The sequence below is a fragment of the Hakea prostrata genome, chromosome 7 (assembly GCF_041222555.1).
Source record: "Hakea prostrata isolate BN-2017 chromosome 7, UWA_Hpros_2, whole genome shotgun sequence".
Classification (NCBI taxonomy): Eukaryota; Viridiplantae; Streptophyta; class Magnoliopsida; order Proteales; family Proteaceae; genus Hakea; species Hakea prostrata.
Genome location: NC_142606.1, coordinates 16,106,573 through 16,132,660, shown reverse-complemented (window position 1 = coordinate 16,132,660; position 26,088 = coordinate 16,106,573). Strand labels below are relative to the sequence as shown.

The following is a 26,088-nucleotide window of genomic DNA, read 5'->3' as shown; positions in this document are numbered from 1 at the left end:
TTATGATTTAGCGTGGTGTCTTTTTTGTATTTTTTTCACCACAAACTTCTTTTGTGTTGAAATCATCTTCCATCTCTTTTGCATCCATTCTAGCAAATCGTTTCTGATTTGTGTTTTATTCAAACTTTCGAATACTGAGAATTACATATTTGGTTCTAATGGCAATGATATTTGAAATTAGGTTTTACGTTTGCAATTATCCAATTTTGATTTCCTATTTTTCTGTATCAATCGCATAAGGTTAGGGTTTTTCAAGAGATAAAAACTTGTGAGCTGTAGGGCAGTCGGGTAGGATTTTCACAATCATAAAGAGAGATCTTCAAGTTAATACAACAAAAAAATCAAAAAGAGTGGAAGTCAAAATGAAAAGTTGAGATTTTTAACCTGAAATGGTGAAAAAAACAAAGAGATCCGGTTGTGATGGTGGGTATATTTTGGGTTAAGGTTTAGATTTCTCGTTTTCGGTGAATTTGATTCTTATGAAATATGGGTTTTGTAAGTTTATAAGGTTTAAGTATCCTTACTTAGAATCAATAGATGGTAATTGGGAAATTACTTGGGTGCTGGGCAATTATACACAACACCTGCAGCGAACGGTGGAGATTGCATCAATTGCACAACCCTAAAGCCGAGTCGTGGTGCAATATCTATCAAGTGGCCTAGGTTGATCCAGTGTTAATGTCAATTCAGAACCATCTAAACAATGATCGGCTGCTGATCCAAATGCTCCAATGGCGGTCCACCGGTCAATTAGGACAAAACCAAACGTAGCTACCATTCATAAAACATCCCAAAAAAACAATAAAAATTAATTAACTGCTCATCAAAAGCCAAACCAACGGTCAAAATAACCGTCAATAACTACCACCCTCTCTTTGTTTCCTCCTTGTCTTCACACCAATGCTAAAGAAGGTTGAAACAAAGTCAGGCGTCAGAGAGGTGAGTAGTCTCAACTCTGGCGCCCAAGAAATTGAGGAGAAGATGAAAGTGGTGGCTGTCTATCTCATGGTGGCCACCACCTTCTTCCTCTTCCTCCACTTTTCACCAACTTCTCATCAAGGACTACTACATCATCCAGGCCGCAAACATTTAGGTCGCCATCTTCGCTACAAGCATGCTCCCTTCGATCCTCTGATTGCAAAGAGGGAGAGATTGATGGAAGAAAGAGAAACATCTTCAGGAGGATCTACGTTGGATTTTTATACCAAACTACATGGTAACCCAACTACAGAGGATCATAGTTGGGATTTGATCTCCGGCCAGAGCGAGTTGGATAGGGAAGAAGAAGAAGAAGAAGAGTTTGAGGGTTCGTTTAATATAACTAGAAGGTTGTTAACTATGTTCCCTCTTATAGACAAGGATCCTAAAGATGGGTATATTAGTTTGAAGGAGCTGGAGAATTGGAATGTGCAGAGAGCTATTGAACGTTTGAATTATAAGACCGCGAAAGAGATGAAGCTGCGTGATGAGGATGGAGATGGCTCTCTTAGTCTATCAGAATGTCTCCACCAATTCACCCTTGCAAATTTAGGTATCTCTCCCTCTCTCTCACACACATACATATTTAGATTGTGTTCCAACTAAGGCATCACATTCACATGTTGGTCAATTATCCTTACTGCATCTTTCATTCAAATCAATGCACAAATTTTTTATATATAAATGTTAAGCAGAGGAAGAAGATGGTCATGTTGGCTGGTCGGAAGAGCATTTCACAAATGCAGATGCAGATGGCAATGGATTTCTCAATTTAGCAGAACTAAATGAGTATGGACATGATGAATCAAAAATTACCTTATTGATTTACTTTCTTTAACACACAAAACTTAATGATCAACAGAAAGCAGACTTTTTTTGCAGCTTCATAAACCCTAGAGACAGTGAAAATGAAGAAATTCAAGTATGGCTGTTAAGGGAGAAGATTAGGTAACATTCTCATCTTGTTTTCTTTTTAAAACTTATTTTCCTTAAAACCCATGCCATGCCTACAAACTCACTATGAAACTTACTTTATCTTTTTAACATATTGGCTTTCCTGTATTTTAGGCACAAGGACGATGACAAGGATGGAAAACTCAATTTTCTTGAGTTTCATGACCATGTATATGATAATTATAAGAGTCATGCTGAATATGAATATCATGAAAATTATATACCAGGGCCTAAACAAAAGTTTGCAGAGCTTGATTTGGACAATGACAAGTACGTGGGTATCTCTTAAACCATTTCTTTCTTTCTTTCAGTTTTGATCTCATTTCTAGACTTTCTTAGCTTGTTCATGAAAAAAATTTGCAGATTATTAACAGCTGAAGAATTGTTACCCATATTACATCAGCTTTACCCAGGAGAAATTACTTATGCTACATATTATGCAAAGTATCTAATTCGTGAGGTTTGTGATTTTATTGAATATAAAACAAAATTGTCATCATAGATCTTGCACAATAATTTGAATTAGAAATATCTTATCTAACAAGTAGTCAAGCCTGAAAAAGAACACACTCTCTTCACATTTACAATAGAGGGTTATATTGACCTTACAATCTCTCAACACTGTCAAAAATTACTCAGGTGGATGCTGATAAAGATGGGAAACTGACAATTCAGGAGATGCTTAACAAGGAAGAAATTTTTTATAGCAAAGTATTTGAGGAGGAATTTGATGGTGAACAAGATGATTGGGATGATTATTACTTTCATGACGAGTTTTAATGAACCTTCCACCATTATTTCTTTTAGTTCAAGTCATATGGTAGGATAATTTCCCACCATTATGATTATTCTTCCAGCAGCTAAATTATTTACAGTAGAAGGTTATATTGATCTTACAATCTCTCAGTTTAGACTGTCAAATGTCACTCAGATTCAGGTCACTGCCGATAAAGATGAGAATCAGATGATACATGAAATGCTCAATAAGGAAGAACTCTTTTGAGAAAAATTTTAAAAATGTACGAGGACGATGAAGCCAATGATGACATACTGATTGCTATTTTCATGACGATTTTTTATGAACCTTCCACCATTTTGTCAGGGAGTTGCTTGTTTAGGTTGAAGCGCTAACACCCTTTTTTTATAAGGCCGCTGAAAATCTCCTAAAAAGGCGCAATTATTAGCTTGGCGCGCGCACTATAGTTCATGTTCGGCGCTGCCAAAAATAGCTTTTCCGGCGAATCCACCTAGAGTTCCAATATCTAATATCAAATATACATGTCTTTCTTCCATAACGTAAACCAATCATTCGCGTCTTCTATTCAATTGGATTCTACAATAATTCTTCGAAACATCAACATGAGTTGGCTTATAACCTTAGTGGATGGGCTGGGGGCGTGCTCCGCGCGGCGGGTGCTACTCTTTTGGAGTGTTAGACTGGTCCGGAGGCGCTTCCTCCGGAGAGGGGGGATAAAAACCTCTCTTAGGCTATGGGTTGGTTGGGTCTTGCTTTGCCCCAAACAATTGAAATCGGGGCCCGTTGGGCTGTGTGTACCTGGGCTGTACGAGGAGAGGGGAGGGCTCGTGGCGCGCCCCCGCTTTGGGCTGGTATGGCCTCTCGGGTTGTGGGTTGGGGAGGGGGGTGCGGTGTGCCCTTATTGTGTTGAGGCATTATTCATCCGCCTCTCGACTTATGGGTGCCCCCTTTGTGTTGTCGCTTTTAATATGACCTTGCAGTGGCGGGGGCTGAGGTTGTCCGGTTCGAGCAAATACATTGAATTTCAAATAGTTCAAGACTTCAAAAAAAAAAAAAATTTGGTGGGGGGGGGGGGGGTTCAAAGATTATTTCCCAAGATTATAATTAATTTTCCACCGGCATATGATATGCTTTTGGTGTGTGAGGATGGATGGTGTATTATAATTGTAAATAGGTTGGTAAAAATATAAATGTCAGTTGCTATTTAACACTTCATATAGTAATTTTACCAAAAAAAAAATGTGGTAATCACATTCTTTGGTTTCTAACTTGACGGCTGACAAGACTCAGGTATCAGAAAAAACATGGGTTGGCCTGGTTGGGATCAAATCAAACACCATAAATATTCATTTTTGGGATATTCTAATAAAATGTGATAAGAGAGCTTCGATGGAATTTTTCCAAGTTTGCAGTTTATTCATATAATGTATTTTATGAACAAAGCTCCAAAAAGTAACAAGTAAACAATCAAGAATATTGTTACTACATAACCACATGATAAGAAAACACCATGTATACCTTATCCTATTATGTCATCATGTAATCAACAAAGGGTTCCATTTGCAACCCTGTGCTGGGGTTTGGTGTGTTAAATTCTACTATGCTTCTCCTCTTCGTTTTATTGTATCTGTTAAGGTTCTCCTCTTTAAAAAAAAATCACAAGGTCAGATTGTAACATGTCAGTTCACCTCATGAGTAAATTTACTGGTAAGCTTCATGGCTCCTCATCGTCCAATCATCTTTATTTGAGATTATAATCCATACAAGGCCTAAGCCATATCTAACTCTTGTAGTGTTTGTTTCATAGAAGGAAAGGAAAAATATCAAGATGCCTATGATTCCATCTAGTCAAAGAAAACTATCAAGATTCCACCCAGTCGATTTACACTGCTGTGTTTAGTATGATTCACCAGGTCACTAAAAGCAGCAGCACGACTTAATTATTGCTCTAAGGCTCACCACCCCAAACCTTCTCACATAATTTTGTTTACCTTGATTTGAAGCATTATCGACATGGTAGGGTGAAGTAGCTCTTTCAGCCTAAACAATAGAAGGAGCTCTTCAGCTATTTCTAGATTTTTATTTATTTTCATTTTCTATATAGAAAGGATACAGTTGCATGCTCACCTCTTTGAATGCTATGTCCAGTAAGAGCAGAAATATTGTTATACACTCCTTCTATCTTCCCCTATCTGACAGTTGAAGTGACAACTGAGCATGCACAACACATCCATGCATAAGACCTTTAAATAAAGCGATGGTGCAAAGAATTTAGTTCAGACTAGTCATTACTGGTGACTAAGTATCCACACCACTACTACAACAATAAATGGGAATCTATACTCCACACTGATGGCTATGTAGAAAATAGGAGAGAAAATAATAAAGAATACATAAGAAGGATATAGTACTTTTTCATCATGAGGATCTATTTCTCACTAACCATATAAACATTATCTGGATGACATGGACAAGAAGCACTTTGAATGTTGTGTGGCTCTAATTTGCAAGAAGGTAAGGAAAGATACATGAGCAGCTTAAAGGTAGGGCCCTACAGGAGTACAACTAACTTTCAGAAGAAAAAAAGAAAACAAATTTTCTTTCAAACCAACATATTCTGAAGGATAATCAAAATTGAAGGATGGCAACCATAGTAAGATGCTTGCACAACAAAATGCACCGACTCACTAAGACCTCTCTTCCTTCCAAATTTGACACAAAACATCAACTCCAGTAATAATCTTACAAAACAGGACAAATATATATAACTAAAAAGTTAAAAAGGAAGGTTAGTACACTTTATGAGAAGCTTCTTACTTTGTAGAGCACTTTCTATTCTTCTGGGCGTGCCACCTCTCTATACTTACATACCAATTCCACTGGACACCTAGAGCGACAATACGCAAAATACCTGCCGCAACTACCTCAACAAAGGCAATGACAGGTGATCTCTGGGGTGATAAACCAGCGGTTGCTATAGACAACATAAACCCTTCTAAGTTGCAATTAACAAAAAAGGTTCCAGATTTTATACCATTTAACGTTTTCTTGGCAACTTCATCAGCCTTCATTGCACCAGAAGAAGCAGCAATAATACTGGTGAGCTGTGGCCTTACCTTGTTTTCTGTGATAAATGAGCAAATTTATGAAAAGCTAATCAAGTATCACATAAGTTCTACAAATAAGAAAGCAATTCGTAGCTGTAGCAGGAAATGTCCAAAATATCATTTGAGAGCTATTAGGGCACGCATACGGAATTTTTTTTTTTGACAGTTTAAACATACACACTGCACCAGCTACATGACAAAAAAGTTAGAACCTCAACGACAAGATCTATCTAGTGTCTTCTTCCCATGTACTATCAGCCACCACAACCATTTTAGAAAACATTGACCTTTCAACAAAACTTTAGTCTCTATGTGGCCAGCTCCTTCCGTCATAGTTCAAAAGAGCAAGAAACAGGAAACAAAACCAAGCCATTAGATTGGATCAAGAAAGGACCAATGAACTAGGTATTGCATACCCAATGGATTATATGGATCATAAGCTTACTACTTTTGGGTTTGATTGTACTGGGCAAACTCTACAAGCCCAAATATCAAGGATTGAAGGTCTATAAGGAATATGTGCCAGATACTGTTTTAGTAAACTGTATTCTTCATTTTAGAAACGTCTCTAGAAGGGTTGGATAGAGATGCTACAATCCAGCCAGAGTTTCACTTTTGTTTAAGTTTTAGACTAGTTTCTATTTTGAAGAAGACAAGAGCTGTAAAGGATTAGTAAGTGTTTTAATGGGCCCGAATTAGGATTTATAGATCCAGTCCTATTTTGAGAGTACTTCAGTTTCCTAGTCAGTTTAGGCTACCTAATAGGTTAAGGATCAGGTTAGGTCTTTCTATTTAATATAACAATTTGTTAAAAAAAAATTGGGAGAATATTTTGATTTTTTATCCCCAAAAAAACACCTAGAGCTCCCAAAGCAGGAACCTTAAGCTCTCAAAAACATAAAATCCTACCCTTTCCAAACACCCCTTCCTTCACAACTCAAGAATCTACTATGAGTCTTCTATATAAGGTCGTAATAAAAGCAAGTTAAAAAGGGCGAACCCAGTGTCAAAGGCTTGCGCACAAGCAGAATCCAAGGGGCAACTTTCCTAGCAGCCTTACCCCAGCAATTTTTTCTGAGAGGCCGTTCAATGCCTTGACCTCGGGATACAACTATGGTCCACTGATCATTGTGCTGAGGCCTGCCTTGTAACAGAAGCAAGTGTTGAACACAAATTTGATTAATAAACTTGCTTTGCAAGAACCTGCTAGTGCCTTCTTCCTCTACTGTGAGAGCTCAGTTCAGTGTGTGATCTAAACTCAGTCCTTATAGTGGAAAAGCGCCCAGGAGGTTCAAAATTCAAATTGTGGGATTGGCATGTGTGTCCAATTGACTACCTGCCACAGGAAGTGCACGAGAGGCTCAAATTGAAGTTTTCTTTCAAGTCCTTGAGGATCTACTTTAAGATTCAATCTTTATTCAAGTATCTAAATACATACAAGGATTTCCTCCCTCATAAACTTTACTCATCTCCTAATCCATCCCCAAAAACTAATTGCCAACCGATTTCTTGAAATCATCCCATCTCCCCAATTTCTTGACAACATAACCCATATCTAACCAACAGCATCCCAACCATCTCCTGCTATCACCTCCAAATCAATACCCAACCATTTTCTAATTATCCCCGGGAGACCCTGTTTTTAACTAGAAAACCAATTTGACCCATTCGAACCTGCCTGTTCATTATAGATCCTGCCATCCTGGTTTATTAGCCCTAGTTGATCCCATTTGATCTGGGACTACAGCTAAGCTTATGCTTCCTGATTCTGTGAAATTCAGAAATTCCTTTGCCATAAAATGCAGTGAAACACTTCGTGGGAACCAAGTTGGACTGCTAAGATATTAGTCAAGTTCCATGTGGGATGCCTAGTTCATATACTTCATCTCATAATTTTTCATTTCTTCTTCAGTCAAAACCTAAAAGTCAAATCTCTATTCTTCTATCCTGTGCTTTTCAGCTTACCTGTTCTGGTCTGTTCCCTGAGGTACTTAAATTAATCACTAATCTTTGATAGTTTTCTGCAAAGTTTTGGATCAAGTTTTTTGCCTAAACAACCCACCAATTTGCCCCTAGCTTCCTGGTTGAGTGGCAGTTTTCTGCCCCCATCAAACTGCTGTTACGGCACTGCTAGCTTTCCTACTGTCCTTTTTCCTGCAAGCCACTGATTCTGATCCTCTGCTACACGAAAATTACTATTTCCAGAATATAAGATTAGTAATTAATAAATTGGAAGATCAACAAAGAGCGGGAATTTCTAAGTCCCGGTGTTGTTTGTGTTGCAGCATAGTTTCTATTCCTAATACCGAATATTTTTTATTTCTTTGACTGTAAGTAACTCCATATCCAACCATTGGATTGAAATTATATTTTGAGTGTTCCCTGTTCCACAATGCCTACTGGCCTGGATTACAACCCCATCAGATTGCTCAGTTTTGAGTTATTTCCAATCTCCCTATACTGGTCCTATGAATGTATCCTATGATCCTTTCTGTAGTTTGCATCTGAACATACTTTCAGGATAACCAGATTGAATTACCCTGTTTGTTGTAACTAACTACATGAACAGAGTGGTGATAAGGCATCAAATGTACATCCTTTTGCATACAAACGCAACACACAAAATTTTAGGCCTGAATCAGCACTAGTAGCAAGGAGGGTCCAGTGCTTCCCACTCTACACAATAACATTTGATAAATACAGTATAGAAAAGAATGTCCACTGCTTCACGAAAAGGCTGTTTCCCAACTCCAACCGTAGGCTACTAGGTCAAAATGGACCAGCCTTAATGTTGCACTGAAGGCCACCTTCAGTTTTACAGATACAGTATAACATTAGCATATGACAACACTATAAATATATATGTAGCTCCCATGACGTCTCATGCGTAATTACACAACCACCATACTTTTCAAATAATGTGGAATAACTTCAAAATGGATGATGAACAGCCAGATTCAAGATGCACCAAGTCTTTTTAAATGTATTATATTTTATTTTAATAAAGAATAAAATAAGTGTACTAACAACAGATGCAGATCAAGCACCAAATCGGTCTACTTTTCCTTGGGACCAACCTAGGGTTGATATATTCAAGTGCTGGGTCTTTGTTCCACAGGTTTACTGTGTAATGGGCCCAGAATAGAGGCACAAAGGCTGAGCATGAATTTAGTTTTAATTTGTTTTGAATCAGCGGTCAACAGATTACTTTAGTTGTTGCATGACTTGGTATTTACCTTGTGACTAGCAACCCACACTCTCCAACAATTACAGTAGGATAGTTGTGCAATTTTTATTTCCTTATTTAGTTGATGTCTAAAACTTAGCTAAAAATAAGAACTAGTTTATAGTAACTGGTTAGCTAGCTAACAAGGCTGTTAGGCTTGTTAGCTGCTTGGCAAGTTGTTAGCTATATTTTAGGAAGTAGCATCCTATTTTATTTTGCATTCAGCTTTTCCTATCTGTAGTTGGAGTGTTGGACTACCTTCTTCGTCTGATTAAGGCCTCCCCCCCCCCCGGGGGTGCAATTGAACCCCCCCCCCCATCATCAGATGAGAAAAGTCAGTCAAATAAATCAAAATTTTGCTCAACCAAGTTGCTACTGCCTTTCTTCTCCGGTGAGATTTTGCCCAATGTTCGCAGTCTAGCTTGCCCCACAGCTTGGTGTTGAAAATCCAAGTTGCATGCTCTTTGGTGTTTAAACTGTGAGTTGCTGGTTGGGGTTTGGAGTAGAATGTCCTAGCTCATGTTTTGACAGTTTAATCACTCAGGTGTTTTGAAGATCCACCCTACGAGCTGCTGCAGGAACAACTTCAACTACATGCAAGGAGAACCAGCCATTTCAACTGCCTTACCCCCCCCCCGCTTTTTATTTGTTTTGATTTGTTCCAGAATATACTCAATTCCTAACTCCACAGATCCAATAATTGTTTGCTTAGTACTGTCCTGGTTTTCCACCACAGATCCTTTCCTCTCAACAGAGAATTCAATAACCATTACAGTTCAACCCCCCCCCCCCCCCCACCAAAAAAAAAAAAAAAAGGGAAAAAACTACCCACCCCCAACAAAAGATATATATATTAGGAATCCTAACCCTATCCAATACCTAGATCCTAGTCTGTTGAACAATCAAAATAAACATTAATATCAGACAGCAACTTCACCATTGTCCCCATACTCAAGCAAAAACCCAGCCCAGAATGGATTGCTATTTTCACCTATGCCCCCCCCCCCTCCTATTCGGATAGAAAGAGTTTCTGGGATAAAATTCTCTCTTTGACTCCCCTCTTCAAAAGCCCTTCATCCTTATGGGAGATTTTAATGAAGCAATCAAAAATGAATACAAGCTTTAAACCCCACCCCTTCTCTCACCTCTTTTCTTGATCTAACAACCTCCTTTGACCTCCATGAAATCCCCACCTATGGCGCCTACTTCACTTGGTCAAACAAGCAAAAACCTCCTCACCTTGTTAAAGAAAGAATCAACCACCTTTTCAGGTGTCCTCTGTGGGTTGCCTTACACCCGAATGCTCATCTCAAAACTCTTCCTGCAGTTGGTTCGAATCATAACCCTATTCTTCTCACCACTGAACCACCAATTGTGAATGGAAGAAAATTATTCCATTTTCAAAATGCTTGGTATTTGCACCCAGATTTCAATAATGTGGTTCACAATGCATGGATTGAAATGGGATCAGCCCCCATGGAATCCAAACTTGCCAACCTCTCCAGATTCTTACAAAACTGGAATAGAACCTCTTTTGGAAGTATCAACAACCTTTTTGACAATCTTGCAACTGAAATTGATGCTCTCAAATCCTCCCCCTGTCCGGACCGAGAAATCATTGAATCTAAATACTCCTGCCTAAGATGGGCTCTACAGGCTAAAGAATCCTTTTGGTTCTAGAAATCTTGACAAAGGTACATCTCAGATGGTTATGAATACAAGATACTACCACCTTGCCTCTAAGATCCATTGTCACAAGAGGAAAATCGATGCCTTAGAACACAATGGGGCCATTGTCAACAACTCAAGAGAGATTGCCAATGTTTTTGCCTCCTTCATGAAGGACCTCTACTCTACTGGGGGACCCCTAGATCCACTCTTTGTGGAAGGCATCTTCCCCCCTTAGCCAAGATTGTTTCCCCTCAGGGATGTCGGACCCCTCATCCTTGGAAGAAATTAGGGCAGCCCTCTTCTCCATGGGACCAAACAAAGCCCCAGGCATTAATGGTTTTAATGCACTTTTTTACTAGAAAAATTGGAAGCTTGTCAATAGTGAGCTCTTTGATTTTGTAAAGAATTTCTTCACCTCTCTGTCTTTACCATTTGGAATCAACCATACCCTACTTTGCTTCATTCCCAAGAAAGACCAACCAAAAATTGTCTGATTTTCAACCAATCAGTATTTGTAATGTCAATTACAAGATTCTAGCAAAAATCTTAGCTAACCACCTCAAACCACTTCTCTCAAGTGTTATTTCCCCTTGTCAAGGGGCCTTTGTGCCACATAGGCAAATCACCGATAACATCATGATGGCTCAGGAAATTTTCCACTTTATGAACATGACAAAGGGAAAGGTTGGCTATGTTGTCTTAAAACTTGACATGTCAAAAGCATATGATAGGGTTGAATGGGGTATAATCACTAAGTTGTTTGAATTATGGGGCTTTGATGCACATTGGTGTAACATGATCCACACAATCATATCTTCTACCTCCTCTATAAAACTAAATGGTTGTCCCTATTTGTGGTTTTCTAGAACTAGAGGGCTACGACAGGGGTGCCCTCTAAGCCCCTATCCCTTTCTAATTGTGATGGAGGTCCTCTCTAGACTTCTATTCGAATATAGGAGGTTGGATATGTTTCATGGTATTAAAATTGTCCGAAGAGCCCCAGAAATCTCTCATCTTTTCTTTACAGATGACACCTTTCTTTTCTGTCGAGCTGAAAAAGAAGATGTATTGGCAATAAAAGTTGTCGTTGAACTCTTCTCAGACATCACAAGACAACAAATAAACTTTAAGAAGACTGAAGCTTTCTTCTCAAAAAATGTGGAACAAGGAAAAAAAATAGTCCTGTCCAATACTAGGTATGGCAAAAATGAATAAAAGTGCAGTCTACCTTGGTACAAGCTTATTTCACAAAAGGAACAAAACAAAAAATCTGCAGTTTCTTCTCACCATAGTTGTCAAAGCATCGTCCTAGGCGCATTTAGGCGGCAAAGCGGTTTTTTAACTGCCTTGTTTTGAACCGCTTTATTAACATGCAGTTTTTTCCCGCTTTTTCACCTAATTGCTACCACTATGTCACCTTGTGTGCCTTATTGCCTCCTAGATGCCAAAACGGTCACCTTTTTGACATTTTGTACATGACAAAAAAATTTTCTTTATTCTACAAAGTTGTATACGAACTTAATAGTTAATCATTTTGGAATTGGGAATCAATGAATCATTAAATGGATAAGGCACTTATTTGGTATCACACTATCATAAAGGTAAGTGAAAATGTAAAATTACTACTTTAATTTTCATACTTATAATTTGATATAGTTTATAGCCATATGTTATGATGCTTGATGAGATGAACTTATATTTGTGTTCTTTTTTTAATAATCTTTCATAATTATGATTCTTGAATGCTTGTTTTTTTTAGATGTATGTGATTCTTGAATGTTTGTTTAGCTTATAATAGAAATTATCAGCATAAAAGTAGTCATATTGAAATAATTTTACCCAACTGCTTTGGTCACCTTATTGCCGCCTAGACGCCGCTTTCTCGCCTAATCGCCTAGGTAGAACCCCAAACACTTTTGCCACTTTGCCGCCTTGACAACCATGCTTCTCACAAAGATGAACAACAAACTGTCTACTTGGAAGGCCGAAACCCTATCATACATGGGAAGAATTGTATTGATGAAAGCCATACTTCAACCACAGTCACTCTACCACATGCAATGCCTCCGATTCCCCAAAACTTACTGCAGAAAATTGGACTCGATCTATCAACGGTGTTGGCTTGGAAACCTACAAAGACCAACCCATTAACTCTCATCTTGTGGGACAAATGTTGCAAACTGAAAGAAGAGGGAGGTTTGGATTTCAAAAGAATGGAGGATATAAATTGCGCCCTATTGCTAAAACAAGGTTGGAGGATGATCAATAATTCAGATGGGTGAAACTCTTGAAAGCCAAATACTTCCCTAACACATCACCATTTGATCCCAAATAAAGAAGAAGAGAGGGTCTTGGACTTGGAACAACATATGTTGTCTACTACCCATGCTCTAAACCATGATCCTAAGGAAAATTGGGAATGACAAAACCACATCATTTTGGTTTGACAGGGGTTAAAACAACCCCCGACCACACAATGGGTCAACCAAATTTTCATATTGGGTCTACTAAAGCAACAGTAGAAGATGTAATCACTCTGAAAGACAACAGAATAGGGAGTATCTTCTCAACTCTAACTCTTCTAATCCCATTTCCCGATCCACTTTTTTTAATTCTTTTATAAGCATTGTCCACTTGACTCAAACCCATGATAAATGGCAGTCTTTAATTTCAACAAATGGCGAATTCACTGTCAAAGAAGCAAGGAAAGCCTTGGGGAAATTAAAGAACCACAACACGCAAAATGATTACTTAAGATGATGGAAATTCTTTTGGAAATTGCCACTTCATCCTGAGTTTAAAAACTTCTTTTGGCGTCTCATGAATGCAGAGCTTCCTATTAAGACAGTCATTTCCAAATGGACGACAATCAACCCAATCTGCAAATTTTGTGGTGCTTCTAATGAATTAGCTTGGCACATCTTCTTTTCTTGTGAATGGACAAAGAGGATTTGGGTGGCGGGACCGCTAGGACTTCGGACGGAGTTCATCTCCAATAACTCCTTCCTTCAACTTTGCAACTCTTTCTTTTTATGTTCAAACTTGGATACACAACCCAAGAAATGGTTTTTTTTCTGTTTTCATAATAACCTGCTATTTTATATGGATTGAAAGAAACGCTAAGGTTTGTAACAATAAAGAACACAACCCCACTAGAATCCTGCATAATGTAAACAAGTGGATAACTGAGCTACATCTATACCATGACCCTACTACAAGCCCCGATGAATCGATGATAACCGCATACAAAGTAAAACTTCATGTATATATGACTATGTAAAATCATTTTGCTCACCCACTTTATTGTGTGCAGGGCTACATAATGAACTTCTAAACAAGATAGATTGGAGTGTAGGACTTTTTTGGAATGACAATATCCTTTTTGTAAGTACAGGGAACATCGAGGTTGGATCAATGTAGGAGGCAATGGTGCGAGGCATTTTGCAAGGTATGAGCAAAGCGAAGGATCTAGGAGTACAAATCCAAGAAATCTGGTGCCAAGGAAAAAGAAAACCTAGCCACGCTCAAAGACAATAATCACAACATATGGCCTCTAAATTTGATACCCCTATTTGTAGAACTGTTAAGTATCACTAGAAACCTCAAGATAAGCGAACTTCGATCCCACCCCCTGGAAAAATGGTTACTAGAGCTAACTTCATAGAACTCTCCACCTTCAATTGTAACTGTAAGCACTATTTTAACTACCAAAAAGCAAGCACTCTTTTAACTGAATGCATTTTCTCCTTTTATCATCAAAAAAAAAAAAAAAGCCCCTAACTACCATTTGTAACCCTTTGACCAGCTAGCTTTCTCAACTGCCCTAAGTTTTAGGATCTTAGTTTTAGACATCACATCCAACTCTAAACTGGATTGGATGCAGTCCCCAGCCCCTTGACCCTTGGTCTTAATCAGCAGGCCCAATTCCTATTGGAAACACTATTTCCCAATTTCCACCAAACAGAAACCTTGACCTTAGATCTGTCCTGCTTGAGTGGTTGATGTGAACCAGACCCAGGGCCATCCCAAGAGAGGTCCCCCAAGGGCCAAAATATGGCCTGGAGTTGCTTCCAGCACCCTAGAATCCAGCCTACCCACATGGAGTCCTTTTAGCAACAGGGGCATTTTGGTCATTTTAGTCCAACCCTATTTGATCAAAGTCCTCATTAGAATCTTGTCAGGAGTCCAAGTCTATCTTTATTCTGCCATTTGAGTCCTTTGTTAAGTTATGAAAGAGTCCTACCTTGTTAGTAGTCCTATTTAGAGGAGGATTCCTTCAATTGTAGTCCAAACTCTACTAGGAGACTAGTCCTACTCTTGTTGTGTAATTTCAATCATTCTAGGATGAGACAAGTGAGAGTCCTTAGTGGAGTAGGAGTCCCAAGTAAGAAGTCAAACTTATGTTAGTTAAGAGTCCTTGTTTGTTTTGCTTTCCATTTTGAGTCAAAGTAGGAATTCTTCAATGTAAGGATATAAATATAGCCCCATACTCGTAAGTTGTACTTAAATCAGTTTTGAATATTGAATGAACATTGATAGAAGGAGATATTGGGTGGAACCATCAGTTTCCAAGGGAGGAATCCTGCAGCAGCTTTGGCATTCTAATTTTCTGAAATTCAGCAACCTCTTCCAACAATAAGTACTCATCACCCCCCCCCCCTTAATCCCATATCTTCTATTCCCCTTCCCAAAATGCCACCTCCTTTAGGATAACTCCCCCCCCCCCCCCCCAAAAAAAAAAAAAAAAAACCCTCCTTAGCATTTGATCCCATTCCTAACCCTAATTACCCATCTAAACCCTAAAACCTGCAATTCATCTTCTTCCCGAAACCCTCATTATCTTTGTCTCCCACCTCCTATTTTCTAGATCTTTTTTTATTCATTTTTCTGGAACTTTCTGGAATTTTTGGATTTTTCTAACGAATGAAAATTCAAGGTCAGATCTACATCAATCTAACCATCAGATCTGTCCCGAACTTTAGGAGACCCATTCCCCCAATCCTAGTGAACCCTCCCTCCCAATTTAGCCCCATCAGCCCCATCAGACCCACCAAACCTAGTCTAAACCCTAATTCCTTTGCTGCCCTAAATTCCTAAAACCCAGGGACTTCTGGAATTCAAGCTTGAAATCCAAAACAGCAAGGTCAAAGTTTGTGTTTTCATAAACCCTAGTACAAACCTTAGCCGAACCTATTACCCATCCCTGCAAACTCTAACAACCCTAATCAGCCCCTAATCCCACAACTGAAGGGTTTGAGGAACCCTAATTTTTACTGCTGAACTCATTTTATTGGTCTGCAAACTGGCCCTCTATTTAGGGGTTACATCAGTGATTCTATTTCAGATACTGCAGTATTGACCCTTAGCCATAGTCTAAGGCTACATTAAAGAAAAACTACACGCTTGAAGTCAGATTTCAAACCTTCAATAAAACCTGGAGTTTCAGTGTCCGGAGGGAATATAAGAGACACATGGATGTTATCTGCAATGACCTCCTGCTGCAATGCTTCTCCCAGACCTCTAAGGCCAAATTTACTAGCTGAATAAGCAGTGTAACCATAAATGCCCACCTTAGGAGGAACCAAAAAAAAAATCCAAGTCAAGATTTTAAACAGTTAAAGAAAACAATGATAGTAAATTAAAACAAATTAGTGAACTATGACTCAAAAAAATCAGCCTCAGCAATGCTCATTACAATTAATTCATCCACGGTGGTCCAGAGAATAAAAAATAAGTTCAGCATTTACTCTCTAATAAAATGCCCCAGGATCTAACTTCTTAGTGTGCCAACTAAAGATCAAAGATCCATGCACCTGCTGACTAGATGTTTATCCTTCACCAAAGAAGATGAATATGACAAAATAGGCATCATGTGTAGCATCAAACCACTCAAATAAGATAGCTCTCAAATCAGTAATTTGAAATAACTTCAACAGCAACAACAACGTCTCCCAACTAAACCGGATCGACCACATGGATCCTTAACTTTTAATCATATCTATTTGAGGCGATGCTAGATATAAAGCCTAAGCTATGCATTGGACCACTACTGCTAAGGTTATCTTAGGTCTATCCTAGTTCTTCTCATTCCTTCCATTTGGAGGCACTTAAAGGCCTCCATTAGACATGGTTGTGCCACCTCAATCTACTTTCTCGTAGTTTATCATTTATCAGAGCTACTCCTAGACCAGCTCCAATATGATCATTCCTTACCTTATCCTTTCTAGTTTGCCACTTATCCATCTTAGTATCTATATTTCTGCTATACTGAATTTATCCAAATTATGTTTTTTGACAGCCCAACACTCTATACCATACATCATAGTTGGTCATATAATTGTCCTATAGAATTTTTCTTTAAGCTTTAAAAGAATGTATCAAATTGCAGAAGACCTCAGATGCACCTCTCCACTTGATTCATACTATTTTAATTCTTTGGGAAACATCATCCTCTATATCACCCTCTTTATTTATGATTGAGCCACGGAACCTAAAATAATAGCTTTGTGAAATCTCCTTGTTGCTGCACAACTGTTCGTCCCTTCGCCGGTTGACCAAGATAGCTCACCGGAGTCCCCCCGATCTTAGAACCGACTAGGGCATATCATATACAGTACTTCCCCTTTCTCCGTGCTCCTTTCCTTTTATTTTCCTGTCGGTTTGCTCCCCTTGGTTGTCGCTCTGCTGGTCCCCCGTGTTGCGCCTTTCTTTGGCTGTCTTTCCGCCTCCTTGTTTTCGCCTGTTTCTCCCCCTTGCGTCGGTTGCGCCCGTGCGTTCCCGTCGTTCGTCCGTTTGGGGGGCTCCTTAGGTCCGCCCGGTCTGGTTCTAATCCGCCCCTCTTCTCCCCCCCGTGGGTGTGGGCGTTTCTTCCTACTTCTCTTGGTGCAAAGGGTTGTCCTATCTTGGTTTGGGCTTCTGTCTTGTCTTTCGGCTATTCTGGTTCTCCCTGGCCTGTTGCGTTGGTTTCTTGTTTTTGAACAAAAGGTCATTATTGGGCCCGTGTCGGGACTGCCGTCGTGCGCTTCGGCCGCGTTTGTCGGTGCTCCTCCTCCCCCCTCCCTCCCGGCTCGTCGCTGTCGGACGTGGCTTTCGCCTCTCTGCCGCGTGTTCGGACTCGGGTTGGGGGCTTATGATGGGGCGTGTTTAACCAATCCGGTTTGCCCCCGACCTGTCGTCGTCGGTTTGCCGCTCCCGCTCGGATCGCTCCCCGCGGTCGGTGGTCCGGCTGATACGGTGGTCGATAGTTCTGCCAGTTGTTTCGCTCGCTCCTCTCGTTTTGGTGGCTCTGACTGGTCGTCACCCTATTGGGTTGGTCTCCTCCTCGTCTGGTCTATGGTAAGGCCGGGGGTCGCTGATGTTATCCTTTCGTTTTTTTGTTCTTCTTTCTTGCCTTCCTTGTCGGTTTCACTAGTCGTCGGGGTGCTCGCCTCCACGGCGGCTCTCTTTGCGGTTCCCGGTGGGGCGAACAAGTTTGGCACCCCCCCGTTTCCCACCCCATCATCCGTCCAATCACCAAACTTACACACTAGCAATTTGAAATAACCTCAGCCTACTACAAAAGATTTGACAGAAAAATTCAGGTCTCATCAACGAAGTTTATATTATTATTGTTTTATAAAGTACAGAAATAGAACCAGTAGCTTAAAGGAGAGTATGAAGTCCAACTGTTTTTGAAGAAAAAGAGTCCAAACAGTTTTTGAAGAAAAAGAGCAATAAGTATCAACATTTCAACAAGATGAAGGACACACTACATGTAAATTGCATCTCTGATTCTTCTCATTGCTTGGATATTTTGTAATTGAGTTCTTTCCCTTCTTTTCTTTTTTGTGTTAACTCCTCTAGGCATATTTTCTAAAAGATAACAAAGGCTTCAGAACAGAATGGGACTTCAGGAAAATGGTTGAAAACAAATGGATGATTGATAGAACATGGGGAAATTCCATGCATGGGGTGCAGTTGATTGAATTAAGCTCTTAGTCTTGACACTTGACAAATCAAGACCAAACAATACCTATCCAATGATTGGGATTTCCATATCAACCTTCCACATGGCATAGCTAGGATGAGGACTATGGAAAGAACCTTGAGTTTTGCCTCTCTTGAATGAATATGTTAATAAATAGAAAATAGAAAGGAATCCTTTTGGAAATATTTGATTCATGACTTAATCACTTCTATTAAGTAGCTTGACATACCAATATGTTAATGCAATGAAATCGTTAACTTTGCATACCCGGTAAGCATTACTTGGCGAGATGAAATGACTAGCTAGCAACAAGTCAATTTAACTACAGTGATGCATTATAGATTTTAAATTCTGCTAACAATAATGAAATAGGTTCTATCATTCAAGATATTTTTCCTTTTTTATTTGGGAGGGGGGCTTGGGGCAGGATTTAGGGTTTAATATTTATTAATAAGAAAGAAATTACACTACAGTTATATAACAACAACATAGGCATGTTTAAAATGCAATACTGCAATGTCAAGAAAGCGTCAACCCAAATGCTCAAGTCCTCTAATAGAACAAAGAGGCATAGCTTATTCAATACACAAAAGCCACAGCAGCCCTAAGCCATCTGCCACCCTGTTATCATGAATTGGTTCCAACGGAAAAATAATGCAATTATTTGGGGCAAAGCCAAGAACCAAATCAAAAAGAGAGACCCTTTGCCTCTCCTCCCCGCATTTACATTCACTGAATGACTTTGATTGGGCCTCCCCAAATAATGACTTGCTAGCTACCATTTTAATGTATTTCATCGAAAATATATGTGATTCATGAATGTATGAGAATAGAGTAGATACAGTCATACATCTCCTAATGACAAGACTAAGAAAAAGTGTTTCAGAAATATGGAGAATCAGTCTAAGCCCTTCTGTGGTCTGTGATGGGGTGCTAGCCTGCCTATTATTCCTTTTGGATTGGGATTACATGTCATGTGTTATGGAATATCATTGGGAATAATTAGATGACCATTATTGCTAGTTGTTCTTAGGTCTGGGATCCGAATATGTCACAGTTATATGTCTGAGATCAGTAAAAATGTTAGGTTATAACTGTGATTATACATTCCTACTTGGGGTTAGTGTGGCAGTACCTAACCTAAAGTATTTCAAACCTTGAGGGAACAGAAATATTCCTCCAATTTCAACATGTTCTCAACATTTAGCAAGTTCTCCAATTTTGATAGATATCAACCTCTATGAAAGTAAAATGTTTCACTACTTCCTTTCCAAATATCTCATTCAAAATTTCAAATATAGCACCTCAGGTGTTATTTGGGTTTGATAAATCCAGGTTCACAGTCTGATTTGAGCATGAATTGGTAATACAGATGACAGCACATAAGCAATCTATTCACAGATTATTAGCTTTTTTTAAAAACATATTTAGCTTCAGTTCTTTAATTGTATCTCAAATTCTATGACTAAAAGTAATTGAATAAACAACTCTGCGCTTAATTCCCCTTGAATTAACTGCAAACATCGGCTTTCTGTGTCCACAAAACTCCCCTGTTTTGGAAACTATGAGGGATTCAAAACCCAATTTGAGCATAATGAGTTGGTATAGATTATAGCAAAACGATCGTGAATATAACCAGAGTCTGTTCAGAAATATTGAACAATTTCAAAATTTTGGCTTGAGTTGTCATAATTTGAGTTTTGTGAATCTTCAAGTGTCTTGGTGTTAACTGATTAACATGAACTTTCTAAGTCAGTGCGCTTCTTGTTTTGGAATCTCAAGTGTCTCTACCAAAATAAGTTATACAGAATGGTTTTTCTTACCATCAAAAAAATTCCATCCACAGTCAAAGGAGCAAAATAGAAAGGAAAAACAAAATGAAGATCAAACAGGATCAACTCCATTTAAAGACACCAACTGCAACTAAAAGATCATATCAATTGCATTTCAAAGAACTACAAAACTATAGTAAAACCCCAAAATACACTCCAAATGTGCCAGGAGTTCGTTTTTATGGAAATACCATGCAGATGGAATACAACTCCATACCTGTCCAGCCTGCGAAGACATGAGGGCAATCGAAGCAGGAAGACCGTCAACTCTACTCTTCATCCCAGGGAGTGCAGCTTTGATCAGATGGAAAGTACCCGATAGATTCACATCTATCATGAACTTAATAGTCTCCATATCTTGCGTCTCCAATTCTTCGGGAGTAAAAACTCCTTGATTGCAGATAAGTATATCAATGGGACCTGCATCATCAATTGCTTTACGAACAGCTTCATAGTCTCTAACATCAGCACTGTATATGGAAACGTCAATGCCAGTGGAGAGGCGGATGGAATTCCGAGCCTCTTCAAGCTTGTTCATGTTACGAGCAAGTATTGAAACTCGAGCACCCTCTGTAGCAGCCTGTTGTGCTAGGGCAAGGCCAATACCACTCGAACCGCCAGAAATGAAGACATGGCGTCCCTTAATTGGGATCTTCACGGGCCGTGGGCGAACAAGGAAGACCAGGATCGCTAAAATTAAGACGAAAGGCAAAGGTATGAGGAAAAGTAAGAAAATGTTCTTGTCCGCCATTGATTGAGCTTCGAAATCAAAAAGATGTAATTACTATGGAAAGAAACCCAATAAGCCAGTGGCTTATAGATGCTGTCAGGAGCGGCAGAGGAGTAGTTCAGCTGATATTCGCTTTGAATCGGATCTCGTTCAGAGATTTTCGCTTTATCGGACGTTAGCCGACGCCAGAAACTCTCAACGACCGAGAGATCCAACAGACAGCAAAACCTGATCGGTTCTGTTCGTCTTCTCTCCTTCGCAGGTCAACTGAATTCTTGATGATCGAAATGACCATTTGGCCCTTTTCAGTTCAACCATGAAACATACAAGCAGATGGTTCGAACTTCGTTGGACCGGGTTTGTTTTTTTTTGGGGGTAAACTGAGCAAAGGGGGGAATGGGTTCAAAATTCTGTACAGAAGATGAAGTTCTTGTTACTCAAATTTGGGCATGGTTAATTTTGGAGGCAATGAATATTTATTTGTTTCAAGGGCTTGAACCCAGCCTAAATACTTTTTTATGGTACCTAAATGTTTTGGTGCATCATATTAATGTATCTTTTTTTAGACAACTTCTGCATTGGCTACAACTGGAGTGTTTTGTATCTCATATGTTGATTGCTTCATCATATGTATTGTTTAATGATTTGCATCCACAATCAATGAAAGTTGAAGGAATCTATTTTTTTTGTGAGATGGTTCATGGAATTCAACAACTTCTCGTAGTGGTCATGGAGGGGCCATCAAGATATCCTCTAATTCTTTTATAACTGCTCGAATGAAAATAGATTACACCACAAGCAAAGTTGGAAGCAATGTATGACATCTTTTAAGTTACTTTTTTATATAGGGATAAATAATATCAAGCTCTTTTCTGATTGTAATGTTGTGGTCTCCAATTTACATGGTAATTGTAGTACTATGGATTGGAATTGTTCAAAGTTAGTTAAGCTTATTATGAATTTGTTGTTGGGTTTTGACAATATTGTTGTATTACATATTTCTAGAGCAGACAATGTTTTTGTCGATTTGTTAGCTAGAGGGGCCTGTTATTTGGGTATGTCTAAAGTTTGGTTGATGCAATCACCAAGATGACTTGTTCATTTAAACTCTATTCAGCTGAGAAAATTTTTCCATACTTGTTTATTTGAATGGTTTTTTTTTTTCTTCTTATATATGTTTGGCAAAAAAAAAAAAAAGCATGGGATATCATTTACGAGTGATAAAGCTGGTGGCTATCGTTCTTATTTCATCAATTTCACTACTTATGGTTAGAAATGGGTTCTTACATGTGAATTTGAAATAATCCAATTATTTGCTTTTGGACTTGTAGGGTGTGAATTGGTTTATGATCAATGAATTCTATCATTCTTATGAAGTATCTAGTGGTAAATTCCATCATTTCATTATTTATGGTTGGAAATATGTCCTTCCATTATCAATGAATTTGAAATAATATGGCTGTCTAGTTTTGGACTTTTAGTGTGTGATTTGGTTTATGATCAATGAATTATACAAATGATCACTTTTTGTCAACTCATTTTGTGACACATTGTAGTTGAATGGTAATCTTGTAGTAGCACTTATGGTCCCTAGCGTCAAATAGTTTTTTATTTATCTTTTACAACCTATCAAGCATAGGGTTGATAAAGTAGTAAGATCCATATTTTTCAAAGGAAGAGGTTATGGGGCCATGAACCCGAGGATACTATCGTCAAGTCGCAGATGAACCTCAGAAAAAAAGAATTACAACCAGTGGCGGATCCAGGATGCAATAGTGGGGGGCCGAAAAATGAAAGCCAGATAACCTTCCCATTTGGGGTCCCAACTCTAAATTATTTTATTAAATTAAATAATAGACCTACATATATTTTGTGGGGCCCACACATATTTGAACAAAAATTATAAATTATTGATAATGATTTTTTTTCGACAAAATATAGGTAAAATTAAAGCAACAATATAAAAAAAATATACACATGACTAAACCCTAAAAAGTTAGATGTAAACCAAAATTTTATTTGGTATGAGATGTAAACAAAAAAAAAACTAGGTAAGAAATGCAAATCAATGGTAGTTAGTTACCTACTAACTATAGACATTTCATTCACGATACAAAATCAAATAAAAAAAATTGCAGAAGAAATAAATAAACATAGAATACAAAATCAAATTAAAAGAATAAAATAAAAAAAAAAAAAAAAAAAAAAAAAAAAAAGAGAAAAAGAGAAACAATAAATAAATTGAGAAAGATAAAGATACCTATTTGTGGAGTAGATTTTTTTAGCCACGTTTATAGAAAGGGAAGAGAATAAATAGGAAGAAAAAAAAAGAGAATAGAGGAGATAGGAGAATAAATAGGGATTGAGAGTTAGTTTTTAATTATAAATAACATTTTGATTTTTGAATGCCTAATAAGATAAGATTTTTTTTTCAAAAATTTCCTTTAACCCCATGTTTATAGAAACAGAAGAGAATAAATAGAAAGAAAAGATGAGAGAGAAGAGAGGGGAGAATAAATAGGGATTGATGAATTAGTATTTTATGAGGAATGTCATTTATACTCATATTTTTACCTTTAAAAATTTGTTCACAATATTGGGGGGGGGGGGCAAATAGTGACATTTCACAAGTCGGAAGAGAAAAAACCCGAAAAATTAAAGGAATTAAAGGAATATACATAAAAATTTTAAAAATTTGGGGGGCCATGGCCCCTCCGGCCCCTTCATAGATCCGCCCCTAATTACAACAACATTCTTTTGCTATAACATAATAACATAGTGTAGAAGGAGGAGGAATAAAATAAATAAAATACTACTAATTCAATGACAAGTGCATTTGAAGGGCGCCAAAATTATGATAATATTCTTTTGAGCCAAGAACTGTTATTTGGTTATTGTGATGGTAAGGGGAAGCCTAGATTCGCAGCCAAGCTTGACATTACAAAAGCTTATGATTCAGTTCAATGGGATTTTCTCTTTACTCTATTGAGAAAACTTAATTTCCCAATTCCATTTATTAATTGGGTACAACAATGTACGATAAACCCTGGATTTGCAGCTTTTGTTAATGGAGCCTACTCTCCTCAACTCATAGCCAACAAGGGTCTCCGCCAGGGATGTTTTATGTCCCCACTATTGTTTAATATTGTCCTTCAGGTCCTCACATACATAATTACTTATGGTGCCGCGGATGGGAAGTTCAACTATCATCCTCATTACAAATCACCCCAAATCACAACTATTTCATTTGTAGATAATCTTTTTGTCTTTGGTGCTGCAACAATCAAAAAACGCCAAGTTCCTAGGTGACACTCTTACGGAATTTGCATCTCAATCAGGTTTATTGATCAACCCAACAAAATCAACTATATTGTATGGGAATTGCACAACTGATCTTATCCTATCTTTTGAACAACTCCTTCACATCCCTGTAGGGGAGTTCCCAATTACCTATCTAGGGGTTCCAATTGAAGCTAAATCCCCTAACCGGGCAACCTTTAATAATCTCATCCAAAAGGTGAAGGGCATAATTCAGAGTTGGAGAAACCGAGCTCTATCATTTGTTGGTCGCCTTGCTCTTATTCAATCTGTACTTGGAGGAATCATATCGTATTGGTGAATGTCTTTTACATCCCGAACAGCATCATCCAACAACTTGAGAGTATTACAGCTACCTTTCTTTGGAAAGGAAATTATGAAAATGGCAGCTATAAGGTGTCTTGGGATGCGATTTGTCGTCCCAAACTGGAAGGTGGGCTAGGGCTCAAACGCTTACGAGATTGGAACTTGGCCTTCTTAATGAAACATTTTTGGACTTTGGCAACTAACAAAAAGAGATGTTGGCCAATCTTCATCAACCATAGATGGTTCTTGAAAAGCGCTTTGTGGAGTATGCCTCAACCGAGCCATTGTTCATATACACTTCGATGTATACTAAAGGTACTTGACTTACTCATTCCAAATGTGCAGATTCAATTGAAAGGCGGGAATGAGACATACCTATGGACAGATCCGTGGATCAATGGCAATCCCATTCAACATGAAAAAATCCAATTGGTTGAGGCGATGGGTAGAAAGCTTAGTGATAAGGTTACAACTATCTGTAGTAGTGAAGGAACATGGAAACAAAATCTCAGTGATGCTGAAGTTTTGAAGCGTTGGGATGAGATAAAAGTCATTAGATTTCACCATAGATTACCAAGTGATACTCTCATCTGGAAACCGCTAGCTAATGGCCTATTCAATATGAAATATGCATGGGACTATATAAGACAAAGGAGCCCAACGACAACTTGGGCCAAGGTGGTGTGGCACTCTGGTGGACAGCCTCGCATTTCTTTCATCTCTTGGCTGGCTTGTAAATAGCGGTTAAATACGAAATATGTGATTGCCTCATGGGGGATACAAGTGGATCTTAATTGCTGTCTATGTGGTAGAGAATCCGAAACTTTAGATCACTTGCTATTTAAATGCTCATTCACTCAATTTATATGGAAGAATATTATTGTAAGAAACGGATATCAAAGACAAATATACTCAACATGGATGGAGGAACTTCACTGGGTACAATCACACTTATTAGGGTCATCTTTTATTTGCAAAATTAAGTGTTTCAGTTTTAATGCGACCATCTACCGCATTTGGCAAGCCCGGAATTACAAGATATTTAGAGATGATAACATTTCAGCTCCTACCTTACTTGCCCGGATCATCTCTGATACAAGGCATAGTTTTTGAACTCAACCGATTATGTGGAGGATACTAATCATAGCCGTGAATTTTTCAACTGGTGGCTCATTCGTCCTAACTTCCAACAAGCCAAATTCTCAATGCACAAGTGGACCAGACCACTTGATCCTTGGATTGC

The 26,088-nt window shown here is 38.5% G+C and overlaps 2 protein-coding genes across 4 annotated transcripts; one reads left to right on the top strand and one right to left on the bottom strand.

The window, feature by feature from the left end:
* The first annotated feature begins 900 nt into the window (after nucleotides 1-900).
* On the top strand, nucleotides 901-2,712 carry LOC149010138 (uncharacterized). Its single transcript, XM_089162405.1, has 6 exons — nucleotides 901-1,531; nucleotides 1,674-1,767; nucleotides 1,861-1,926; nucleotides 2,047-2,202; nucleotides 2,296-2,392; nucleotides 2,572-2,712. Exons 1-6 carry the CDS (start codon nucleotides 901-903, stop codon nucleotides 2,710-2,712), a joined length of 1,185 nt encoding a protein of 394 aa, XP_089018531.1.
* A 1,064-nt stretch (nucleotides 2,713-3,776) lies between these two features.
* Nucleotides 3,777-21,329, bottom strand: TSC10A (NAD(P)-binding Rossmann-fold superfamily protein). Of its 3 annotated transcripts, XM_089161122.1 has the most exons (4): nucleotides 20,709-21,329; nucleotides 16,116-16,263; nucleotides 5,724-5,813; nucleotides 3,777-5,609 (listed from the first exon to the last, which is right to left on the bottom strand). In XM_089161122.1, the coding sequence occupies exons 1-4, from the start codon at nucleotides 21,240-21,242 to the stop codon at nucleotides 5,503-5,505; spliced, it is 879 nt and encodes a 292-aa protein (XP_089017248.1). In that variant the 5' UTR covers nucleotides 21,243-21,329; the 3' UTR covers nucleotides 3,777-5,502. The 3 variants fall into 3 exon arrangements, with proteins under 3 accessions (XP_089017248.1, XP_089017247.1, XP_089017249.1); XM_089161121.1 differs by having other exon boundaries at nucleotides 3,777-5,813; XM_089161123.1 differs by lacking the exons at nucleotides 3,777-5,609; nucleotides 5,724-5,813 and adding an exon at nucleotides 9,895-12,823.
* Between the last annotated feature and the right edge of the window lie 4,759 nt (nucleotides 21,330-26,088).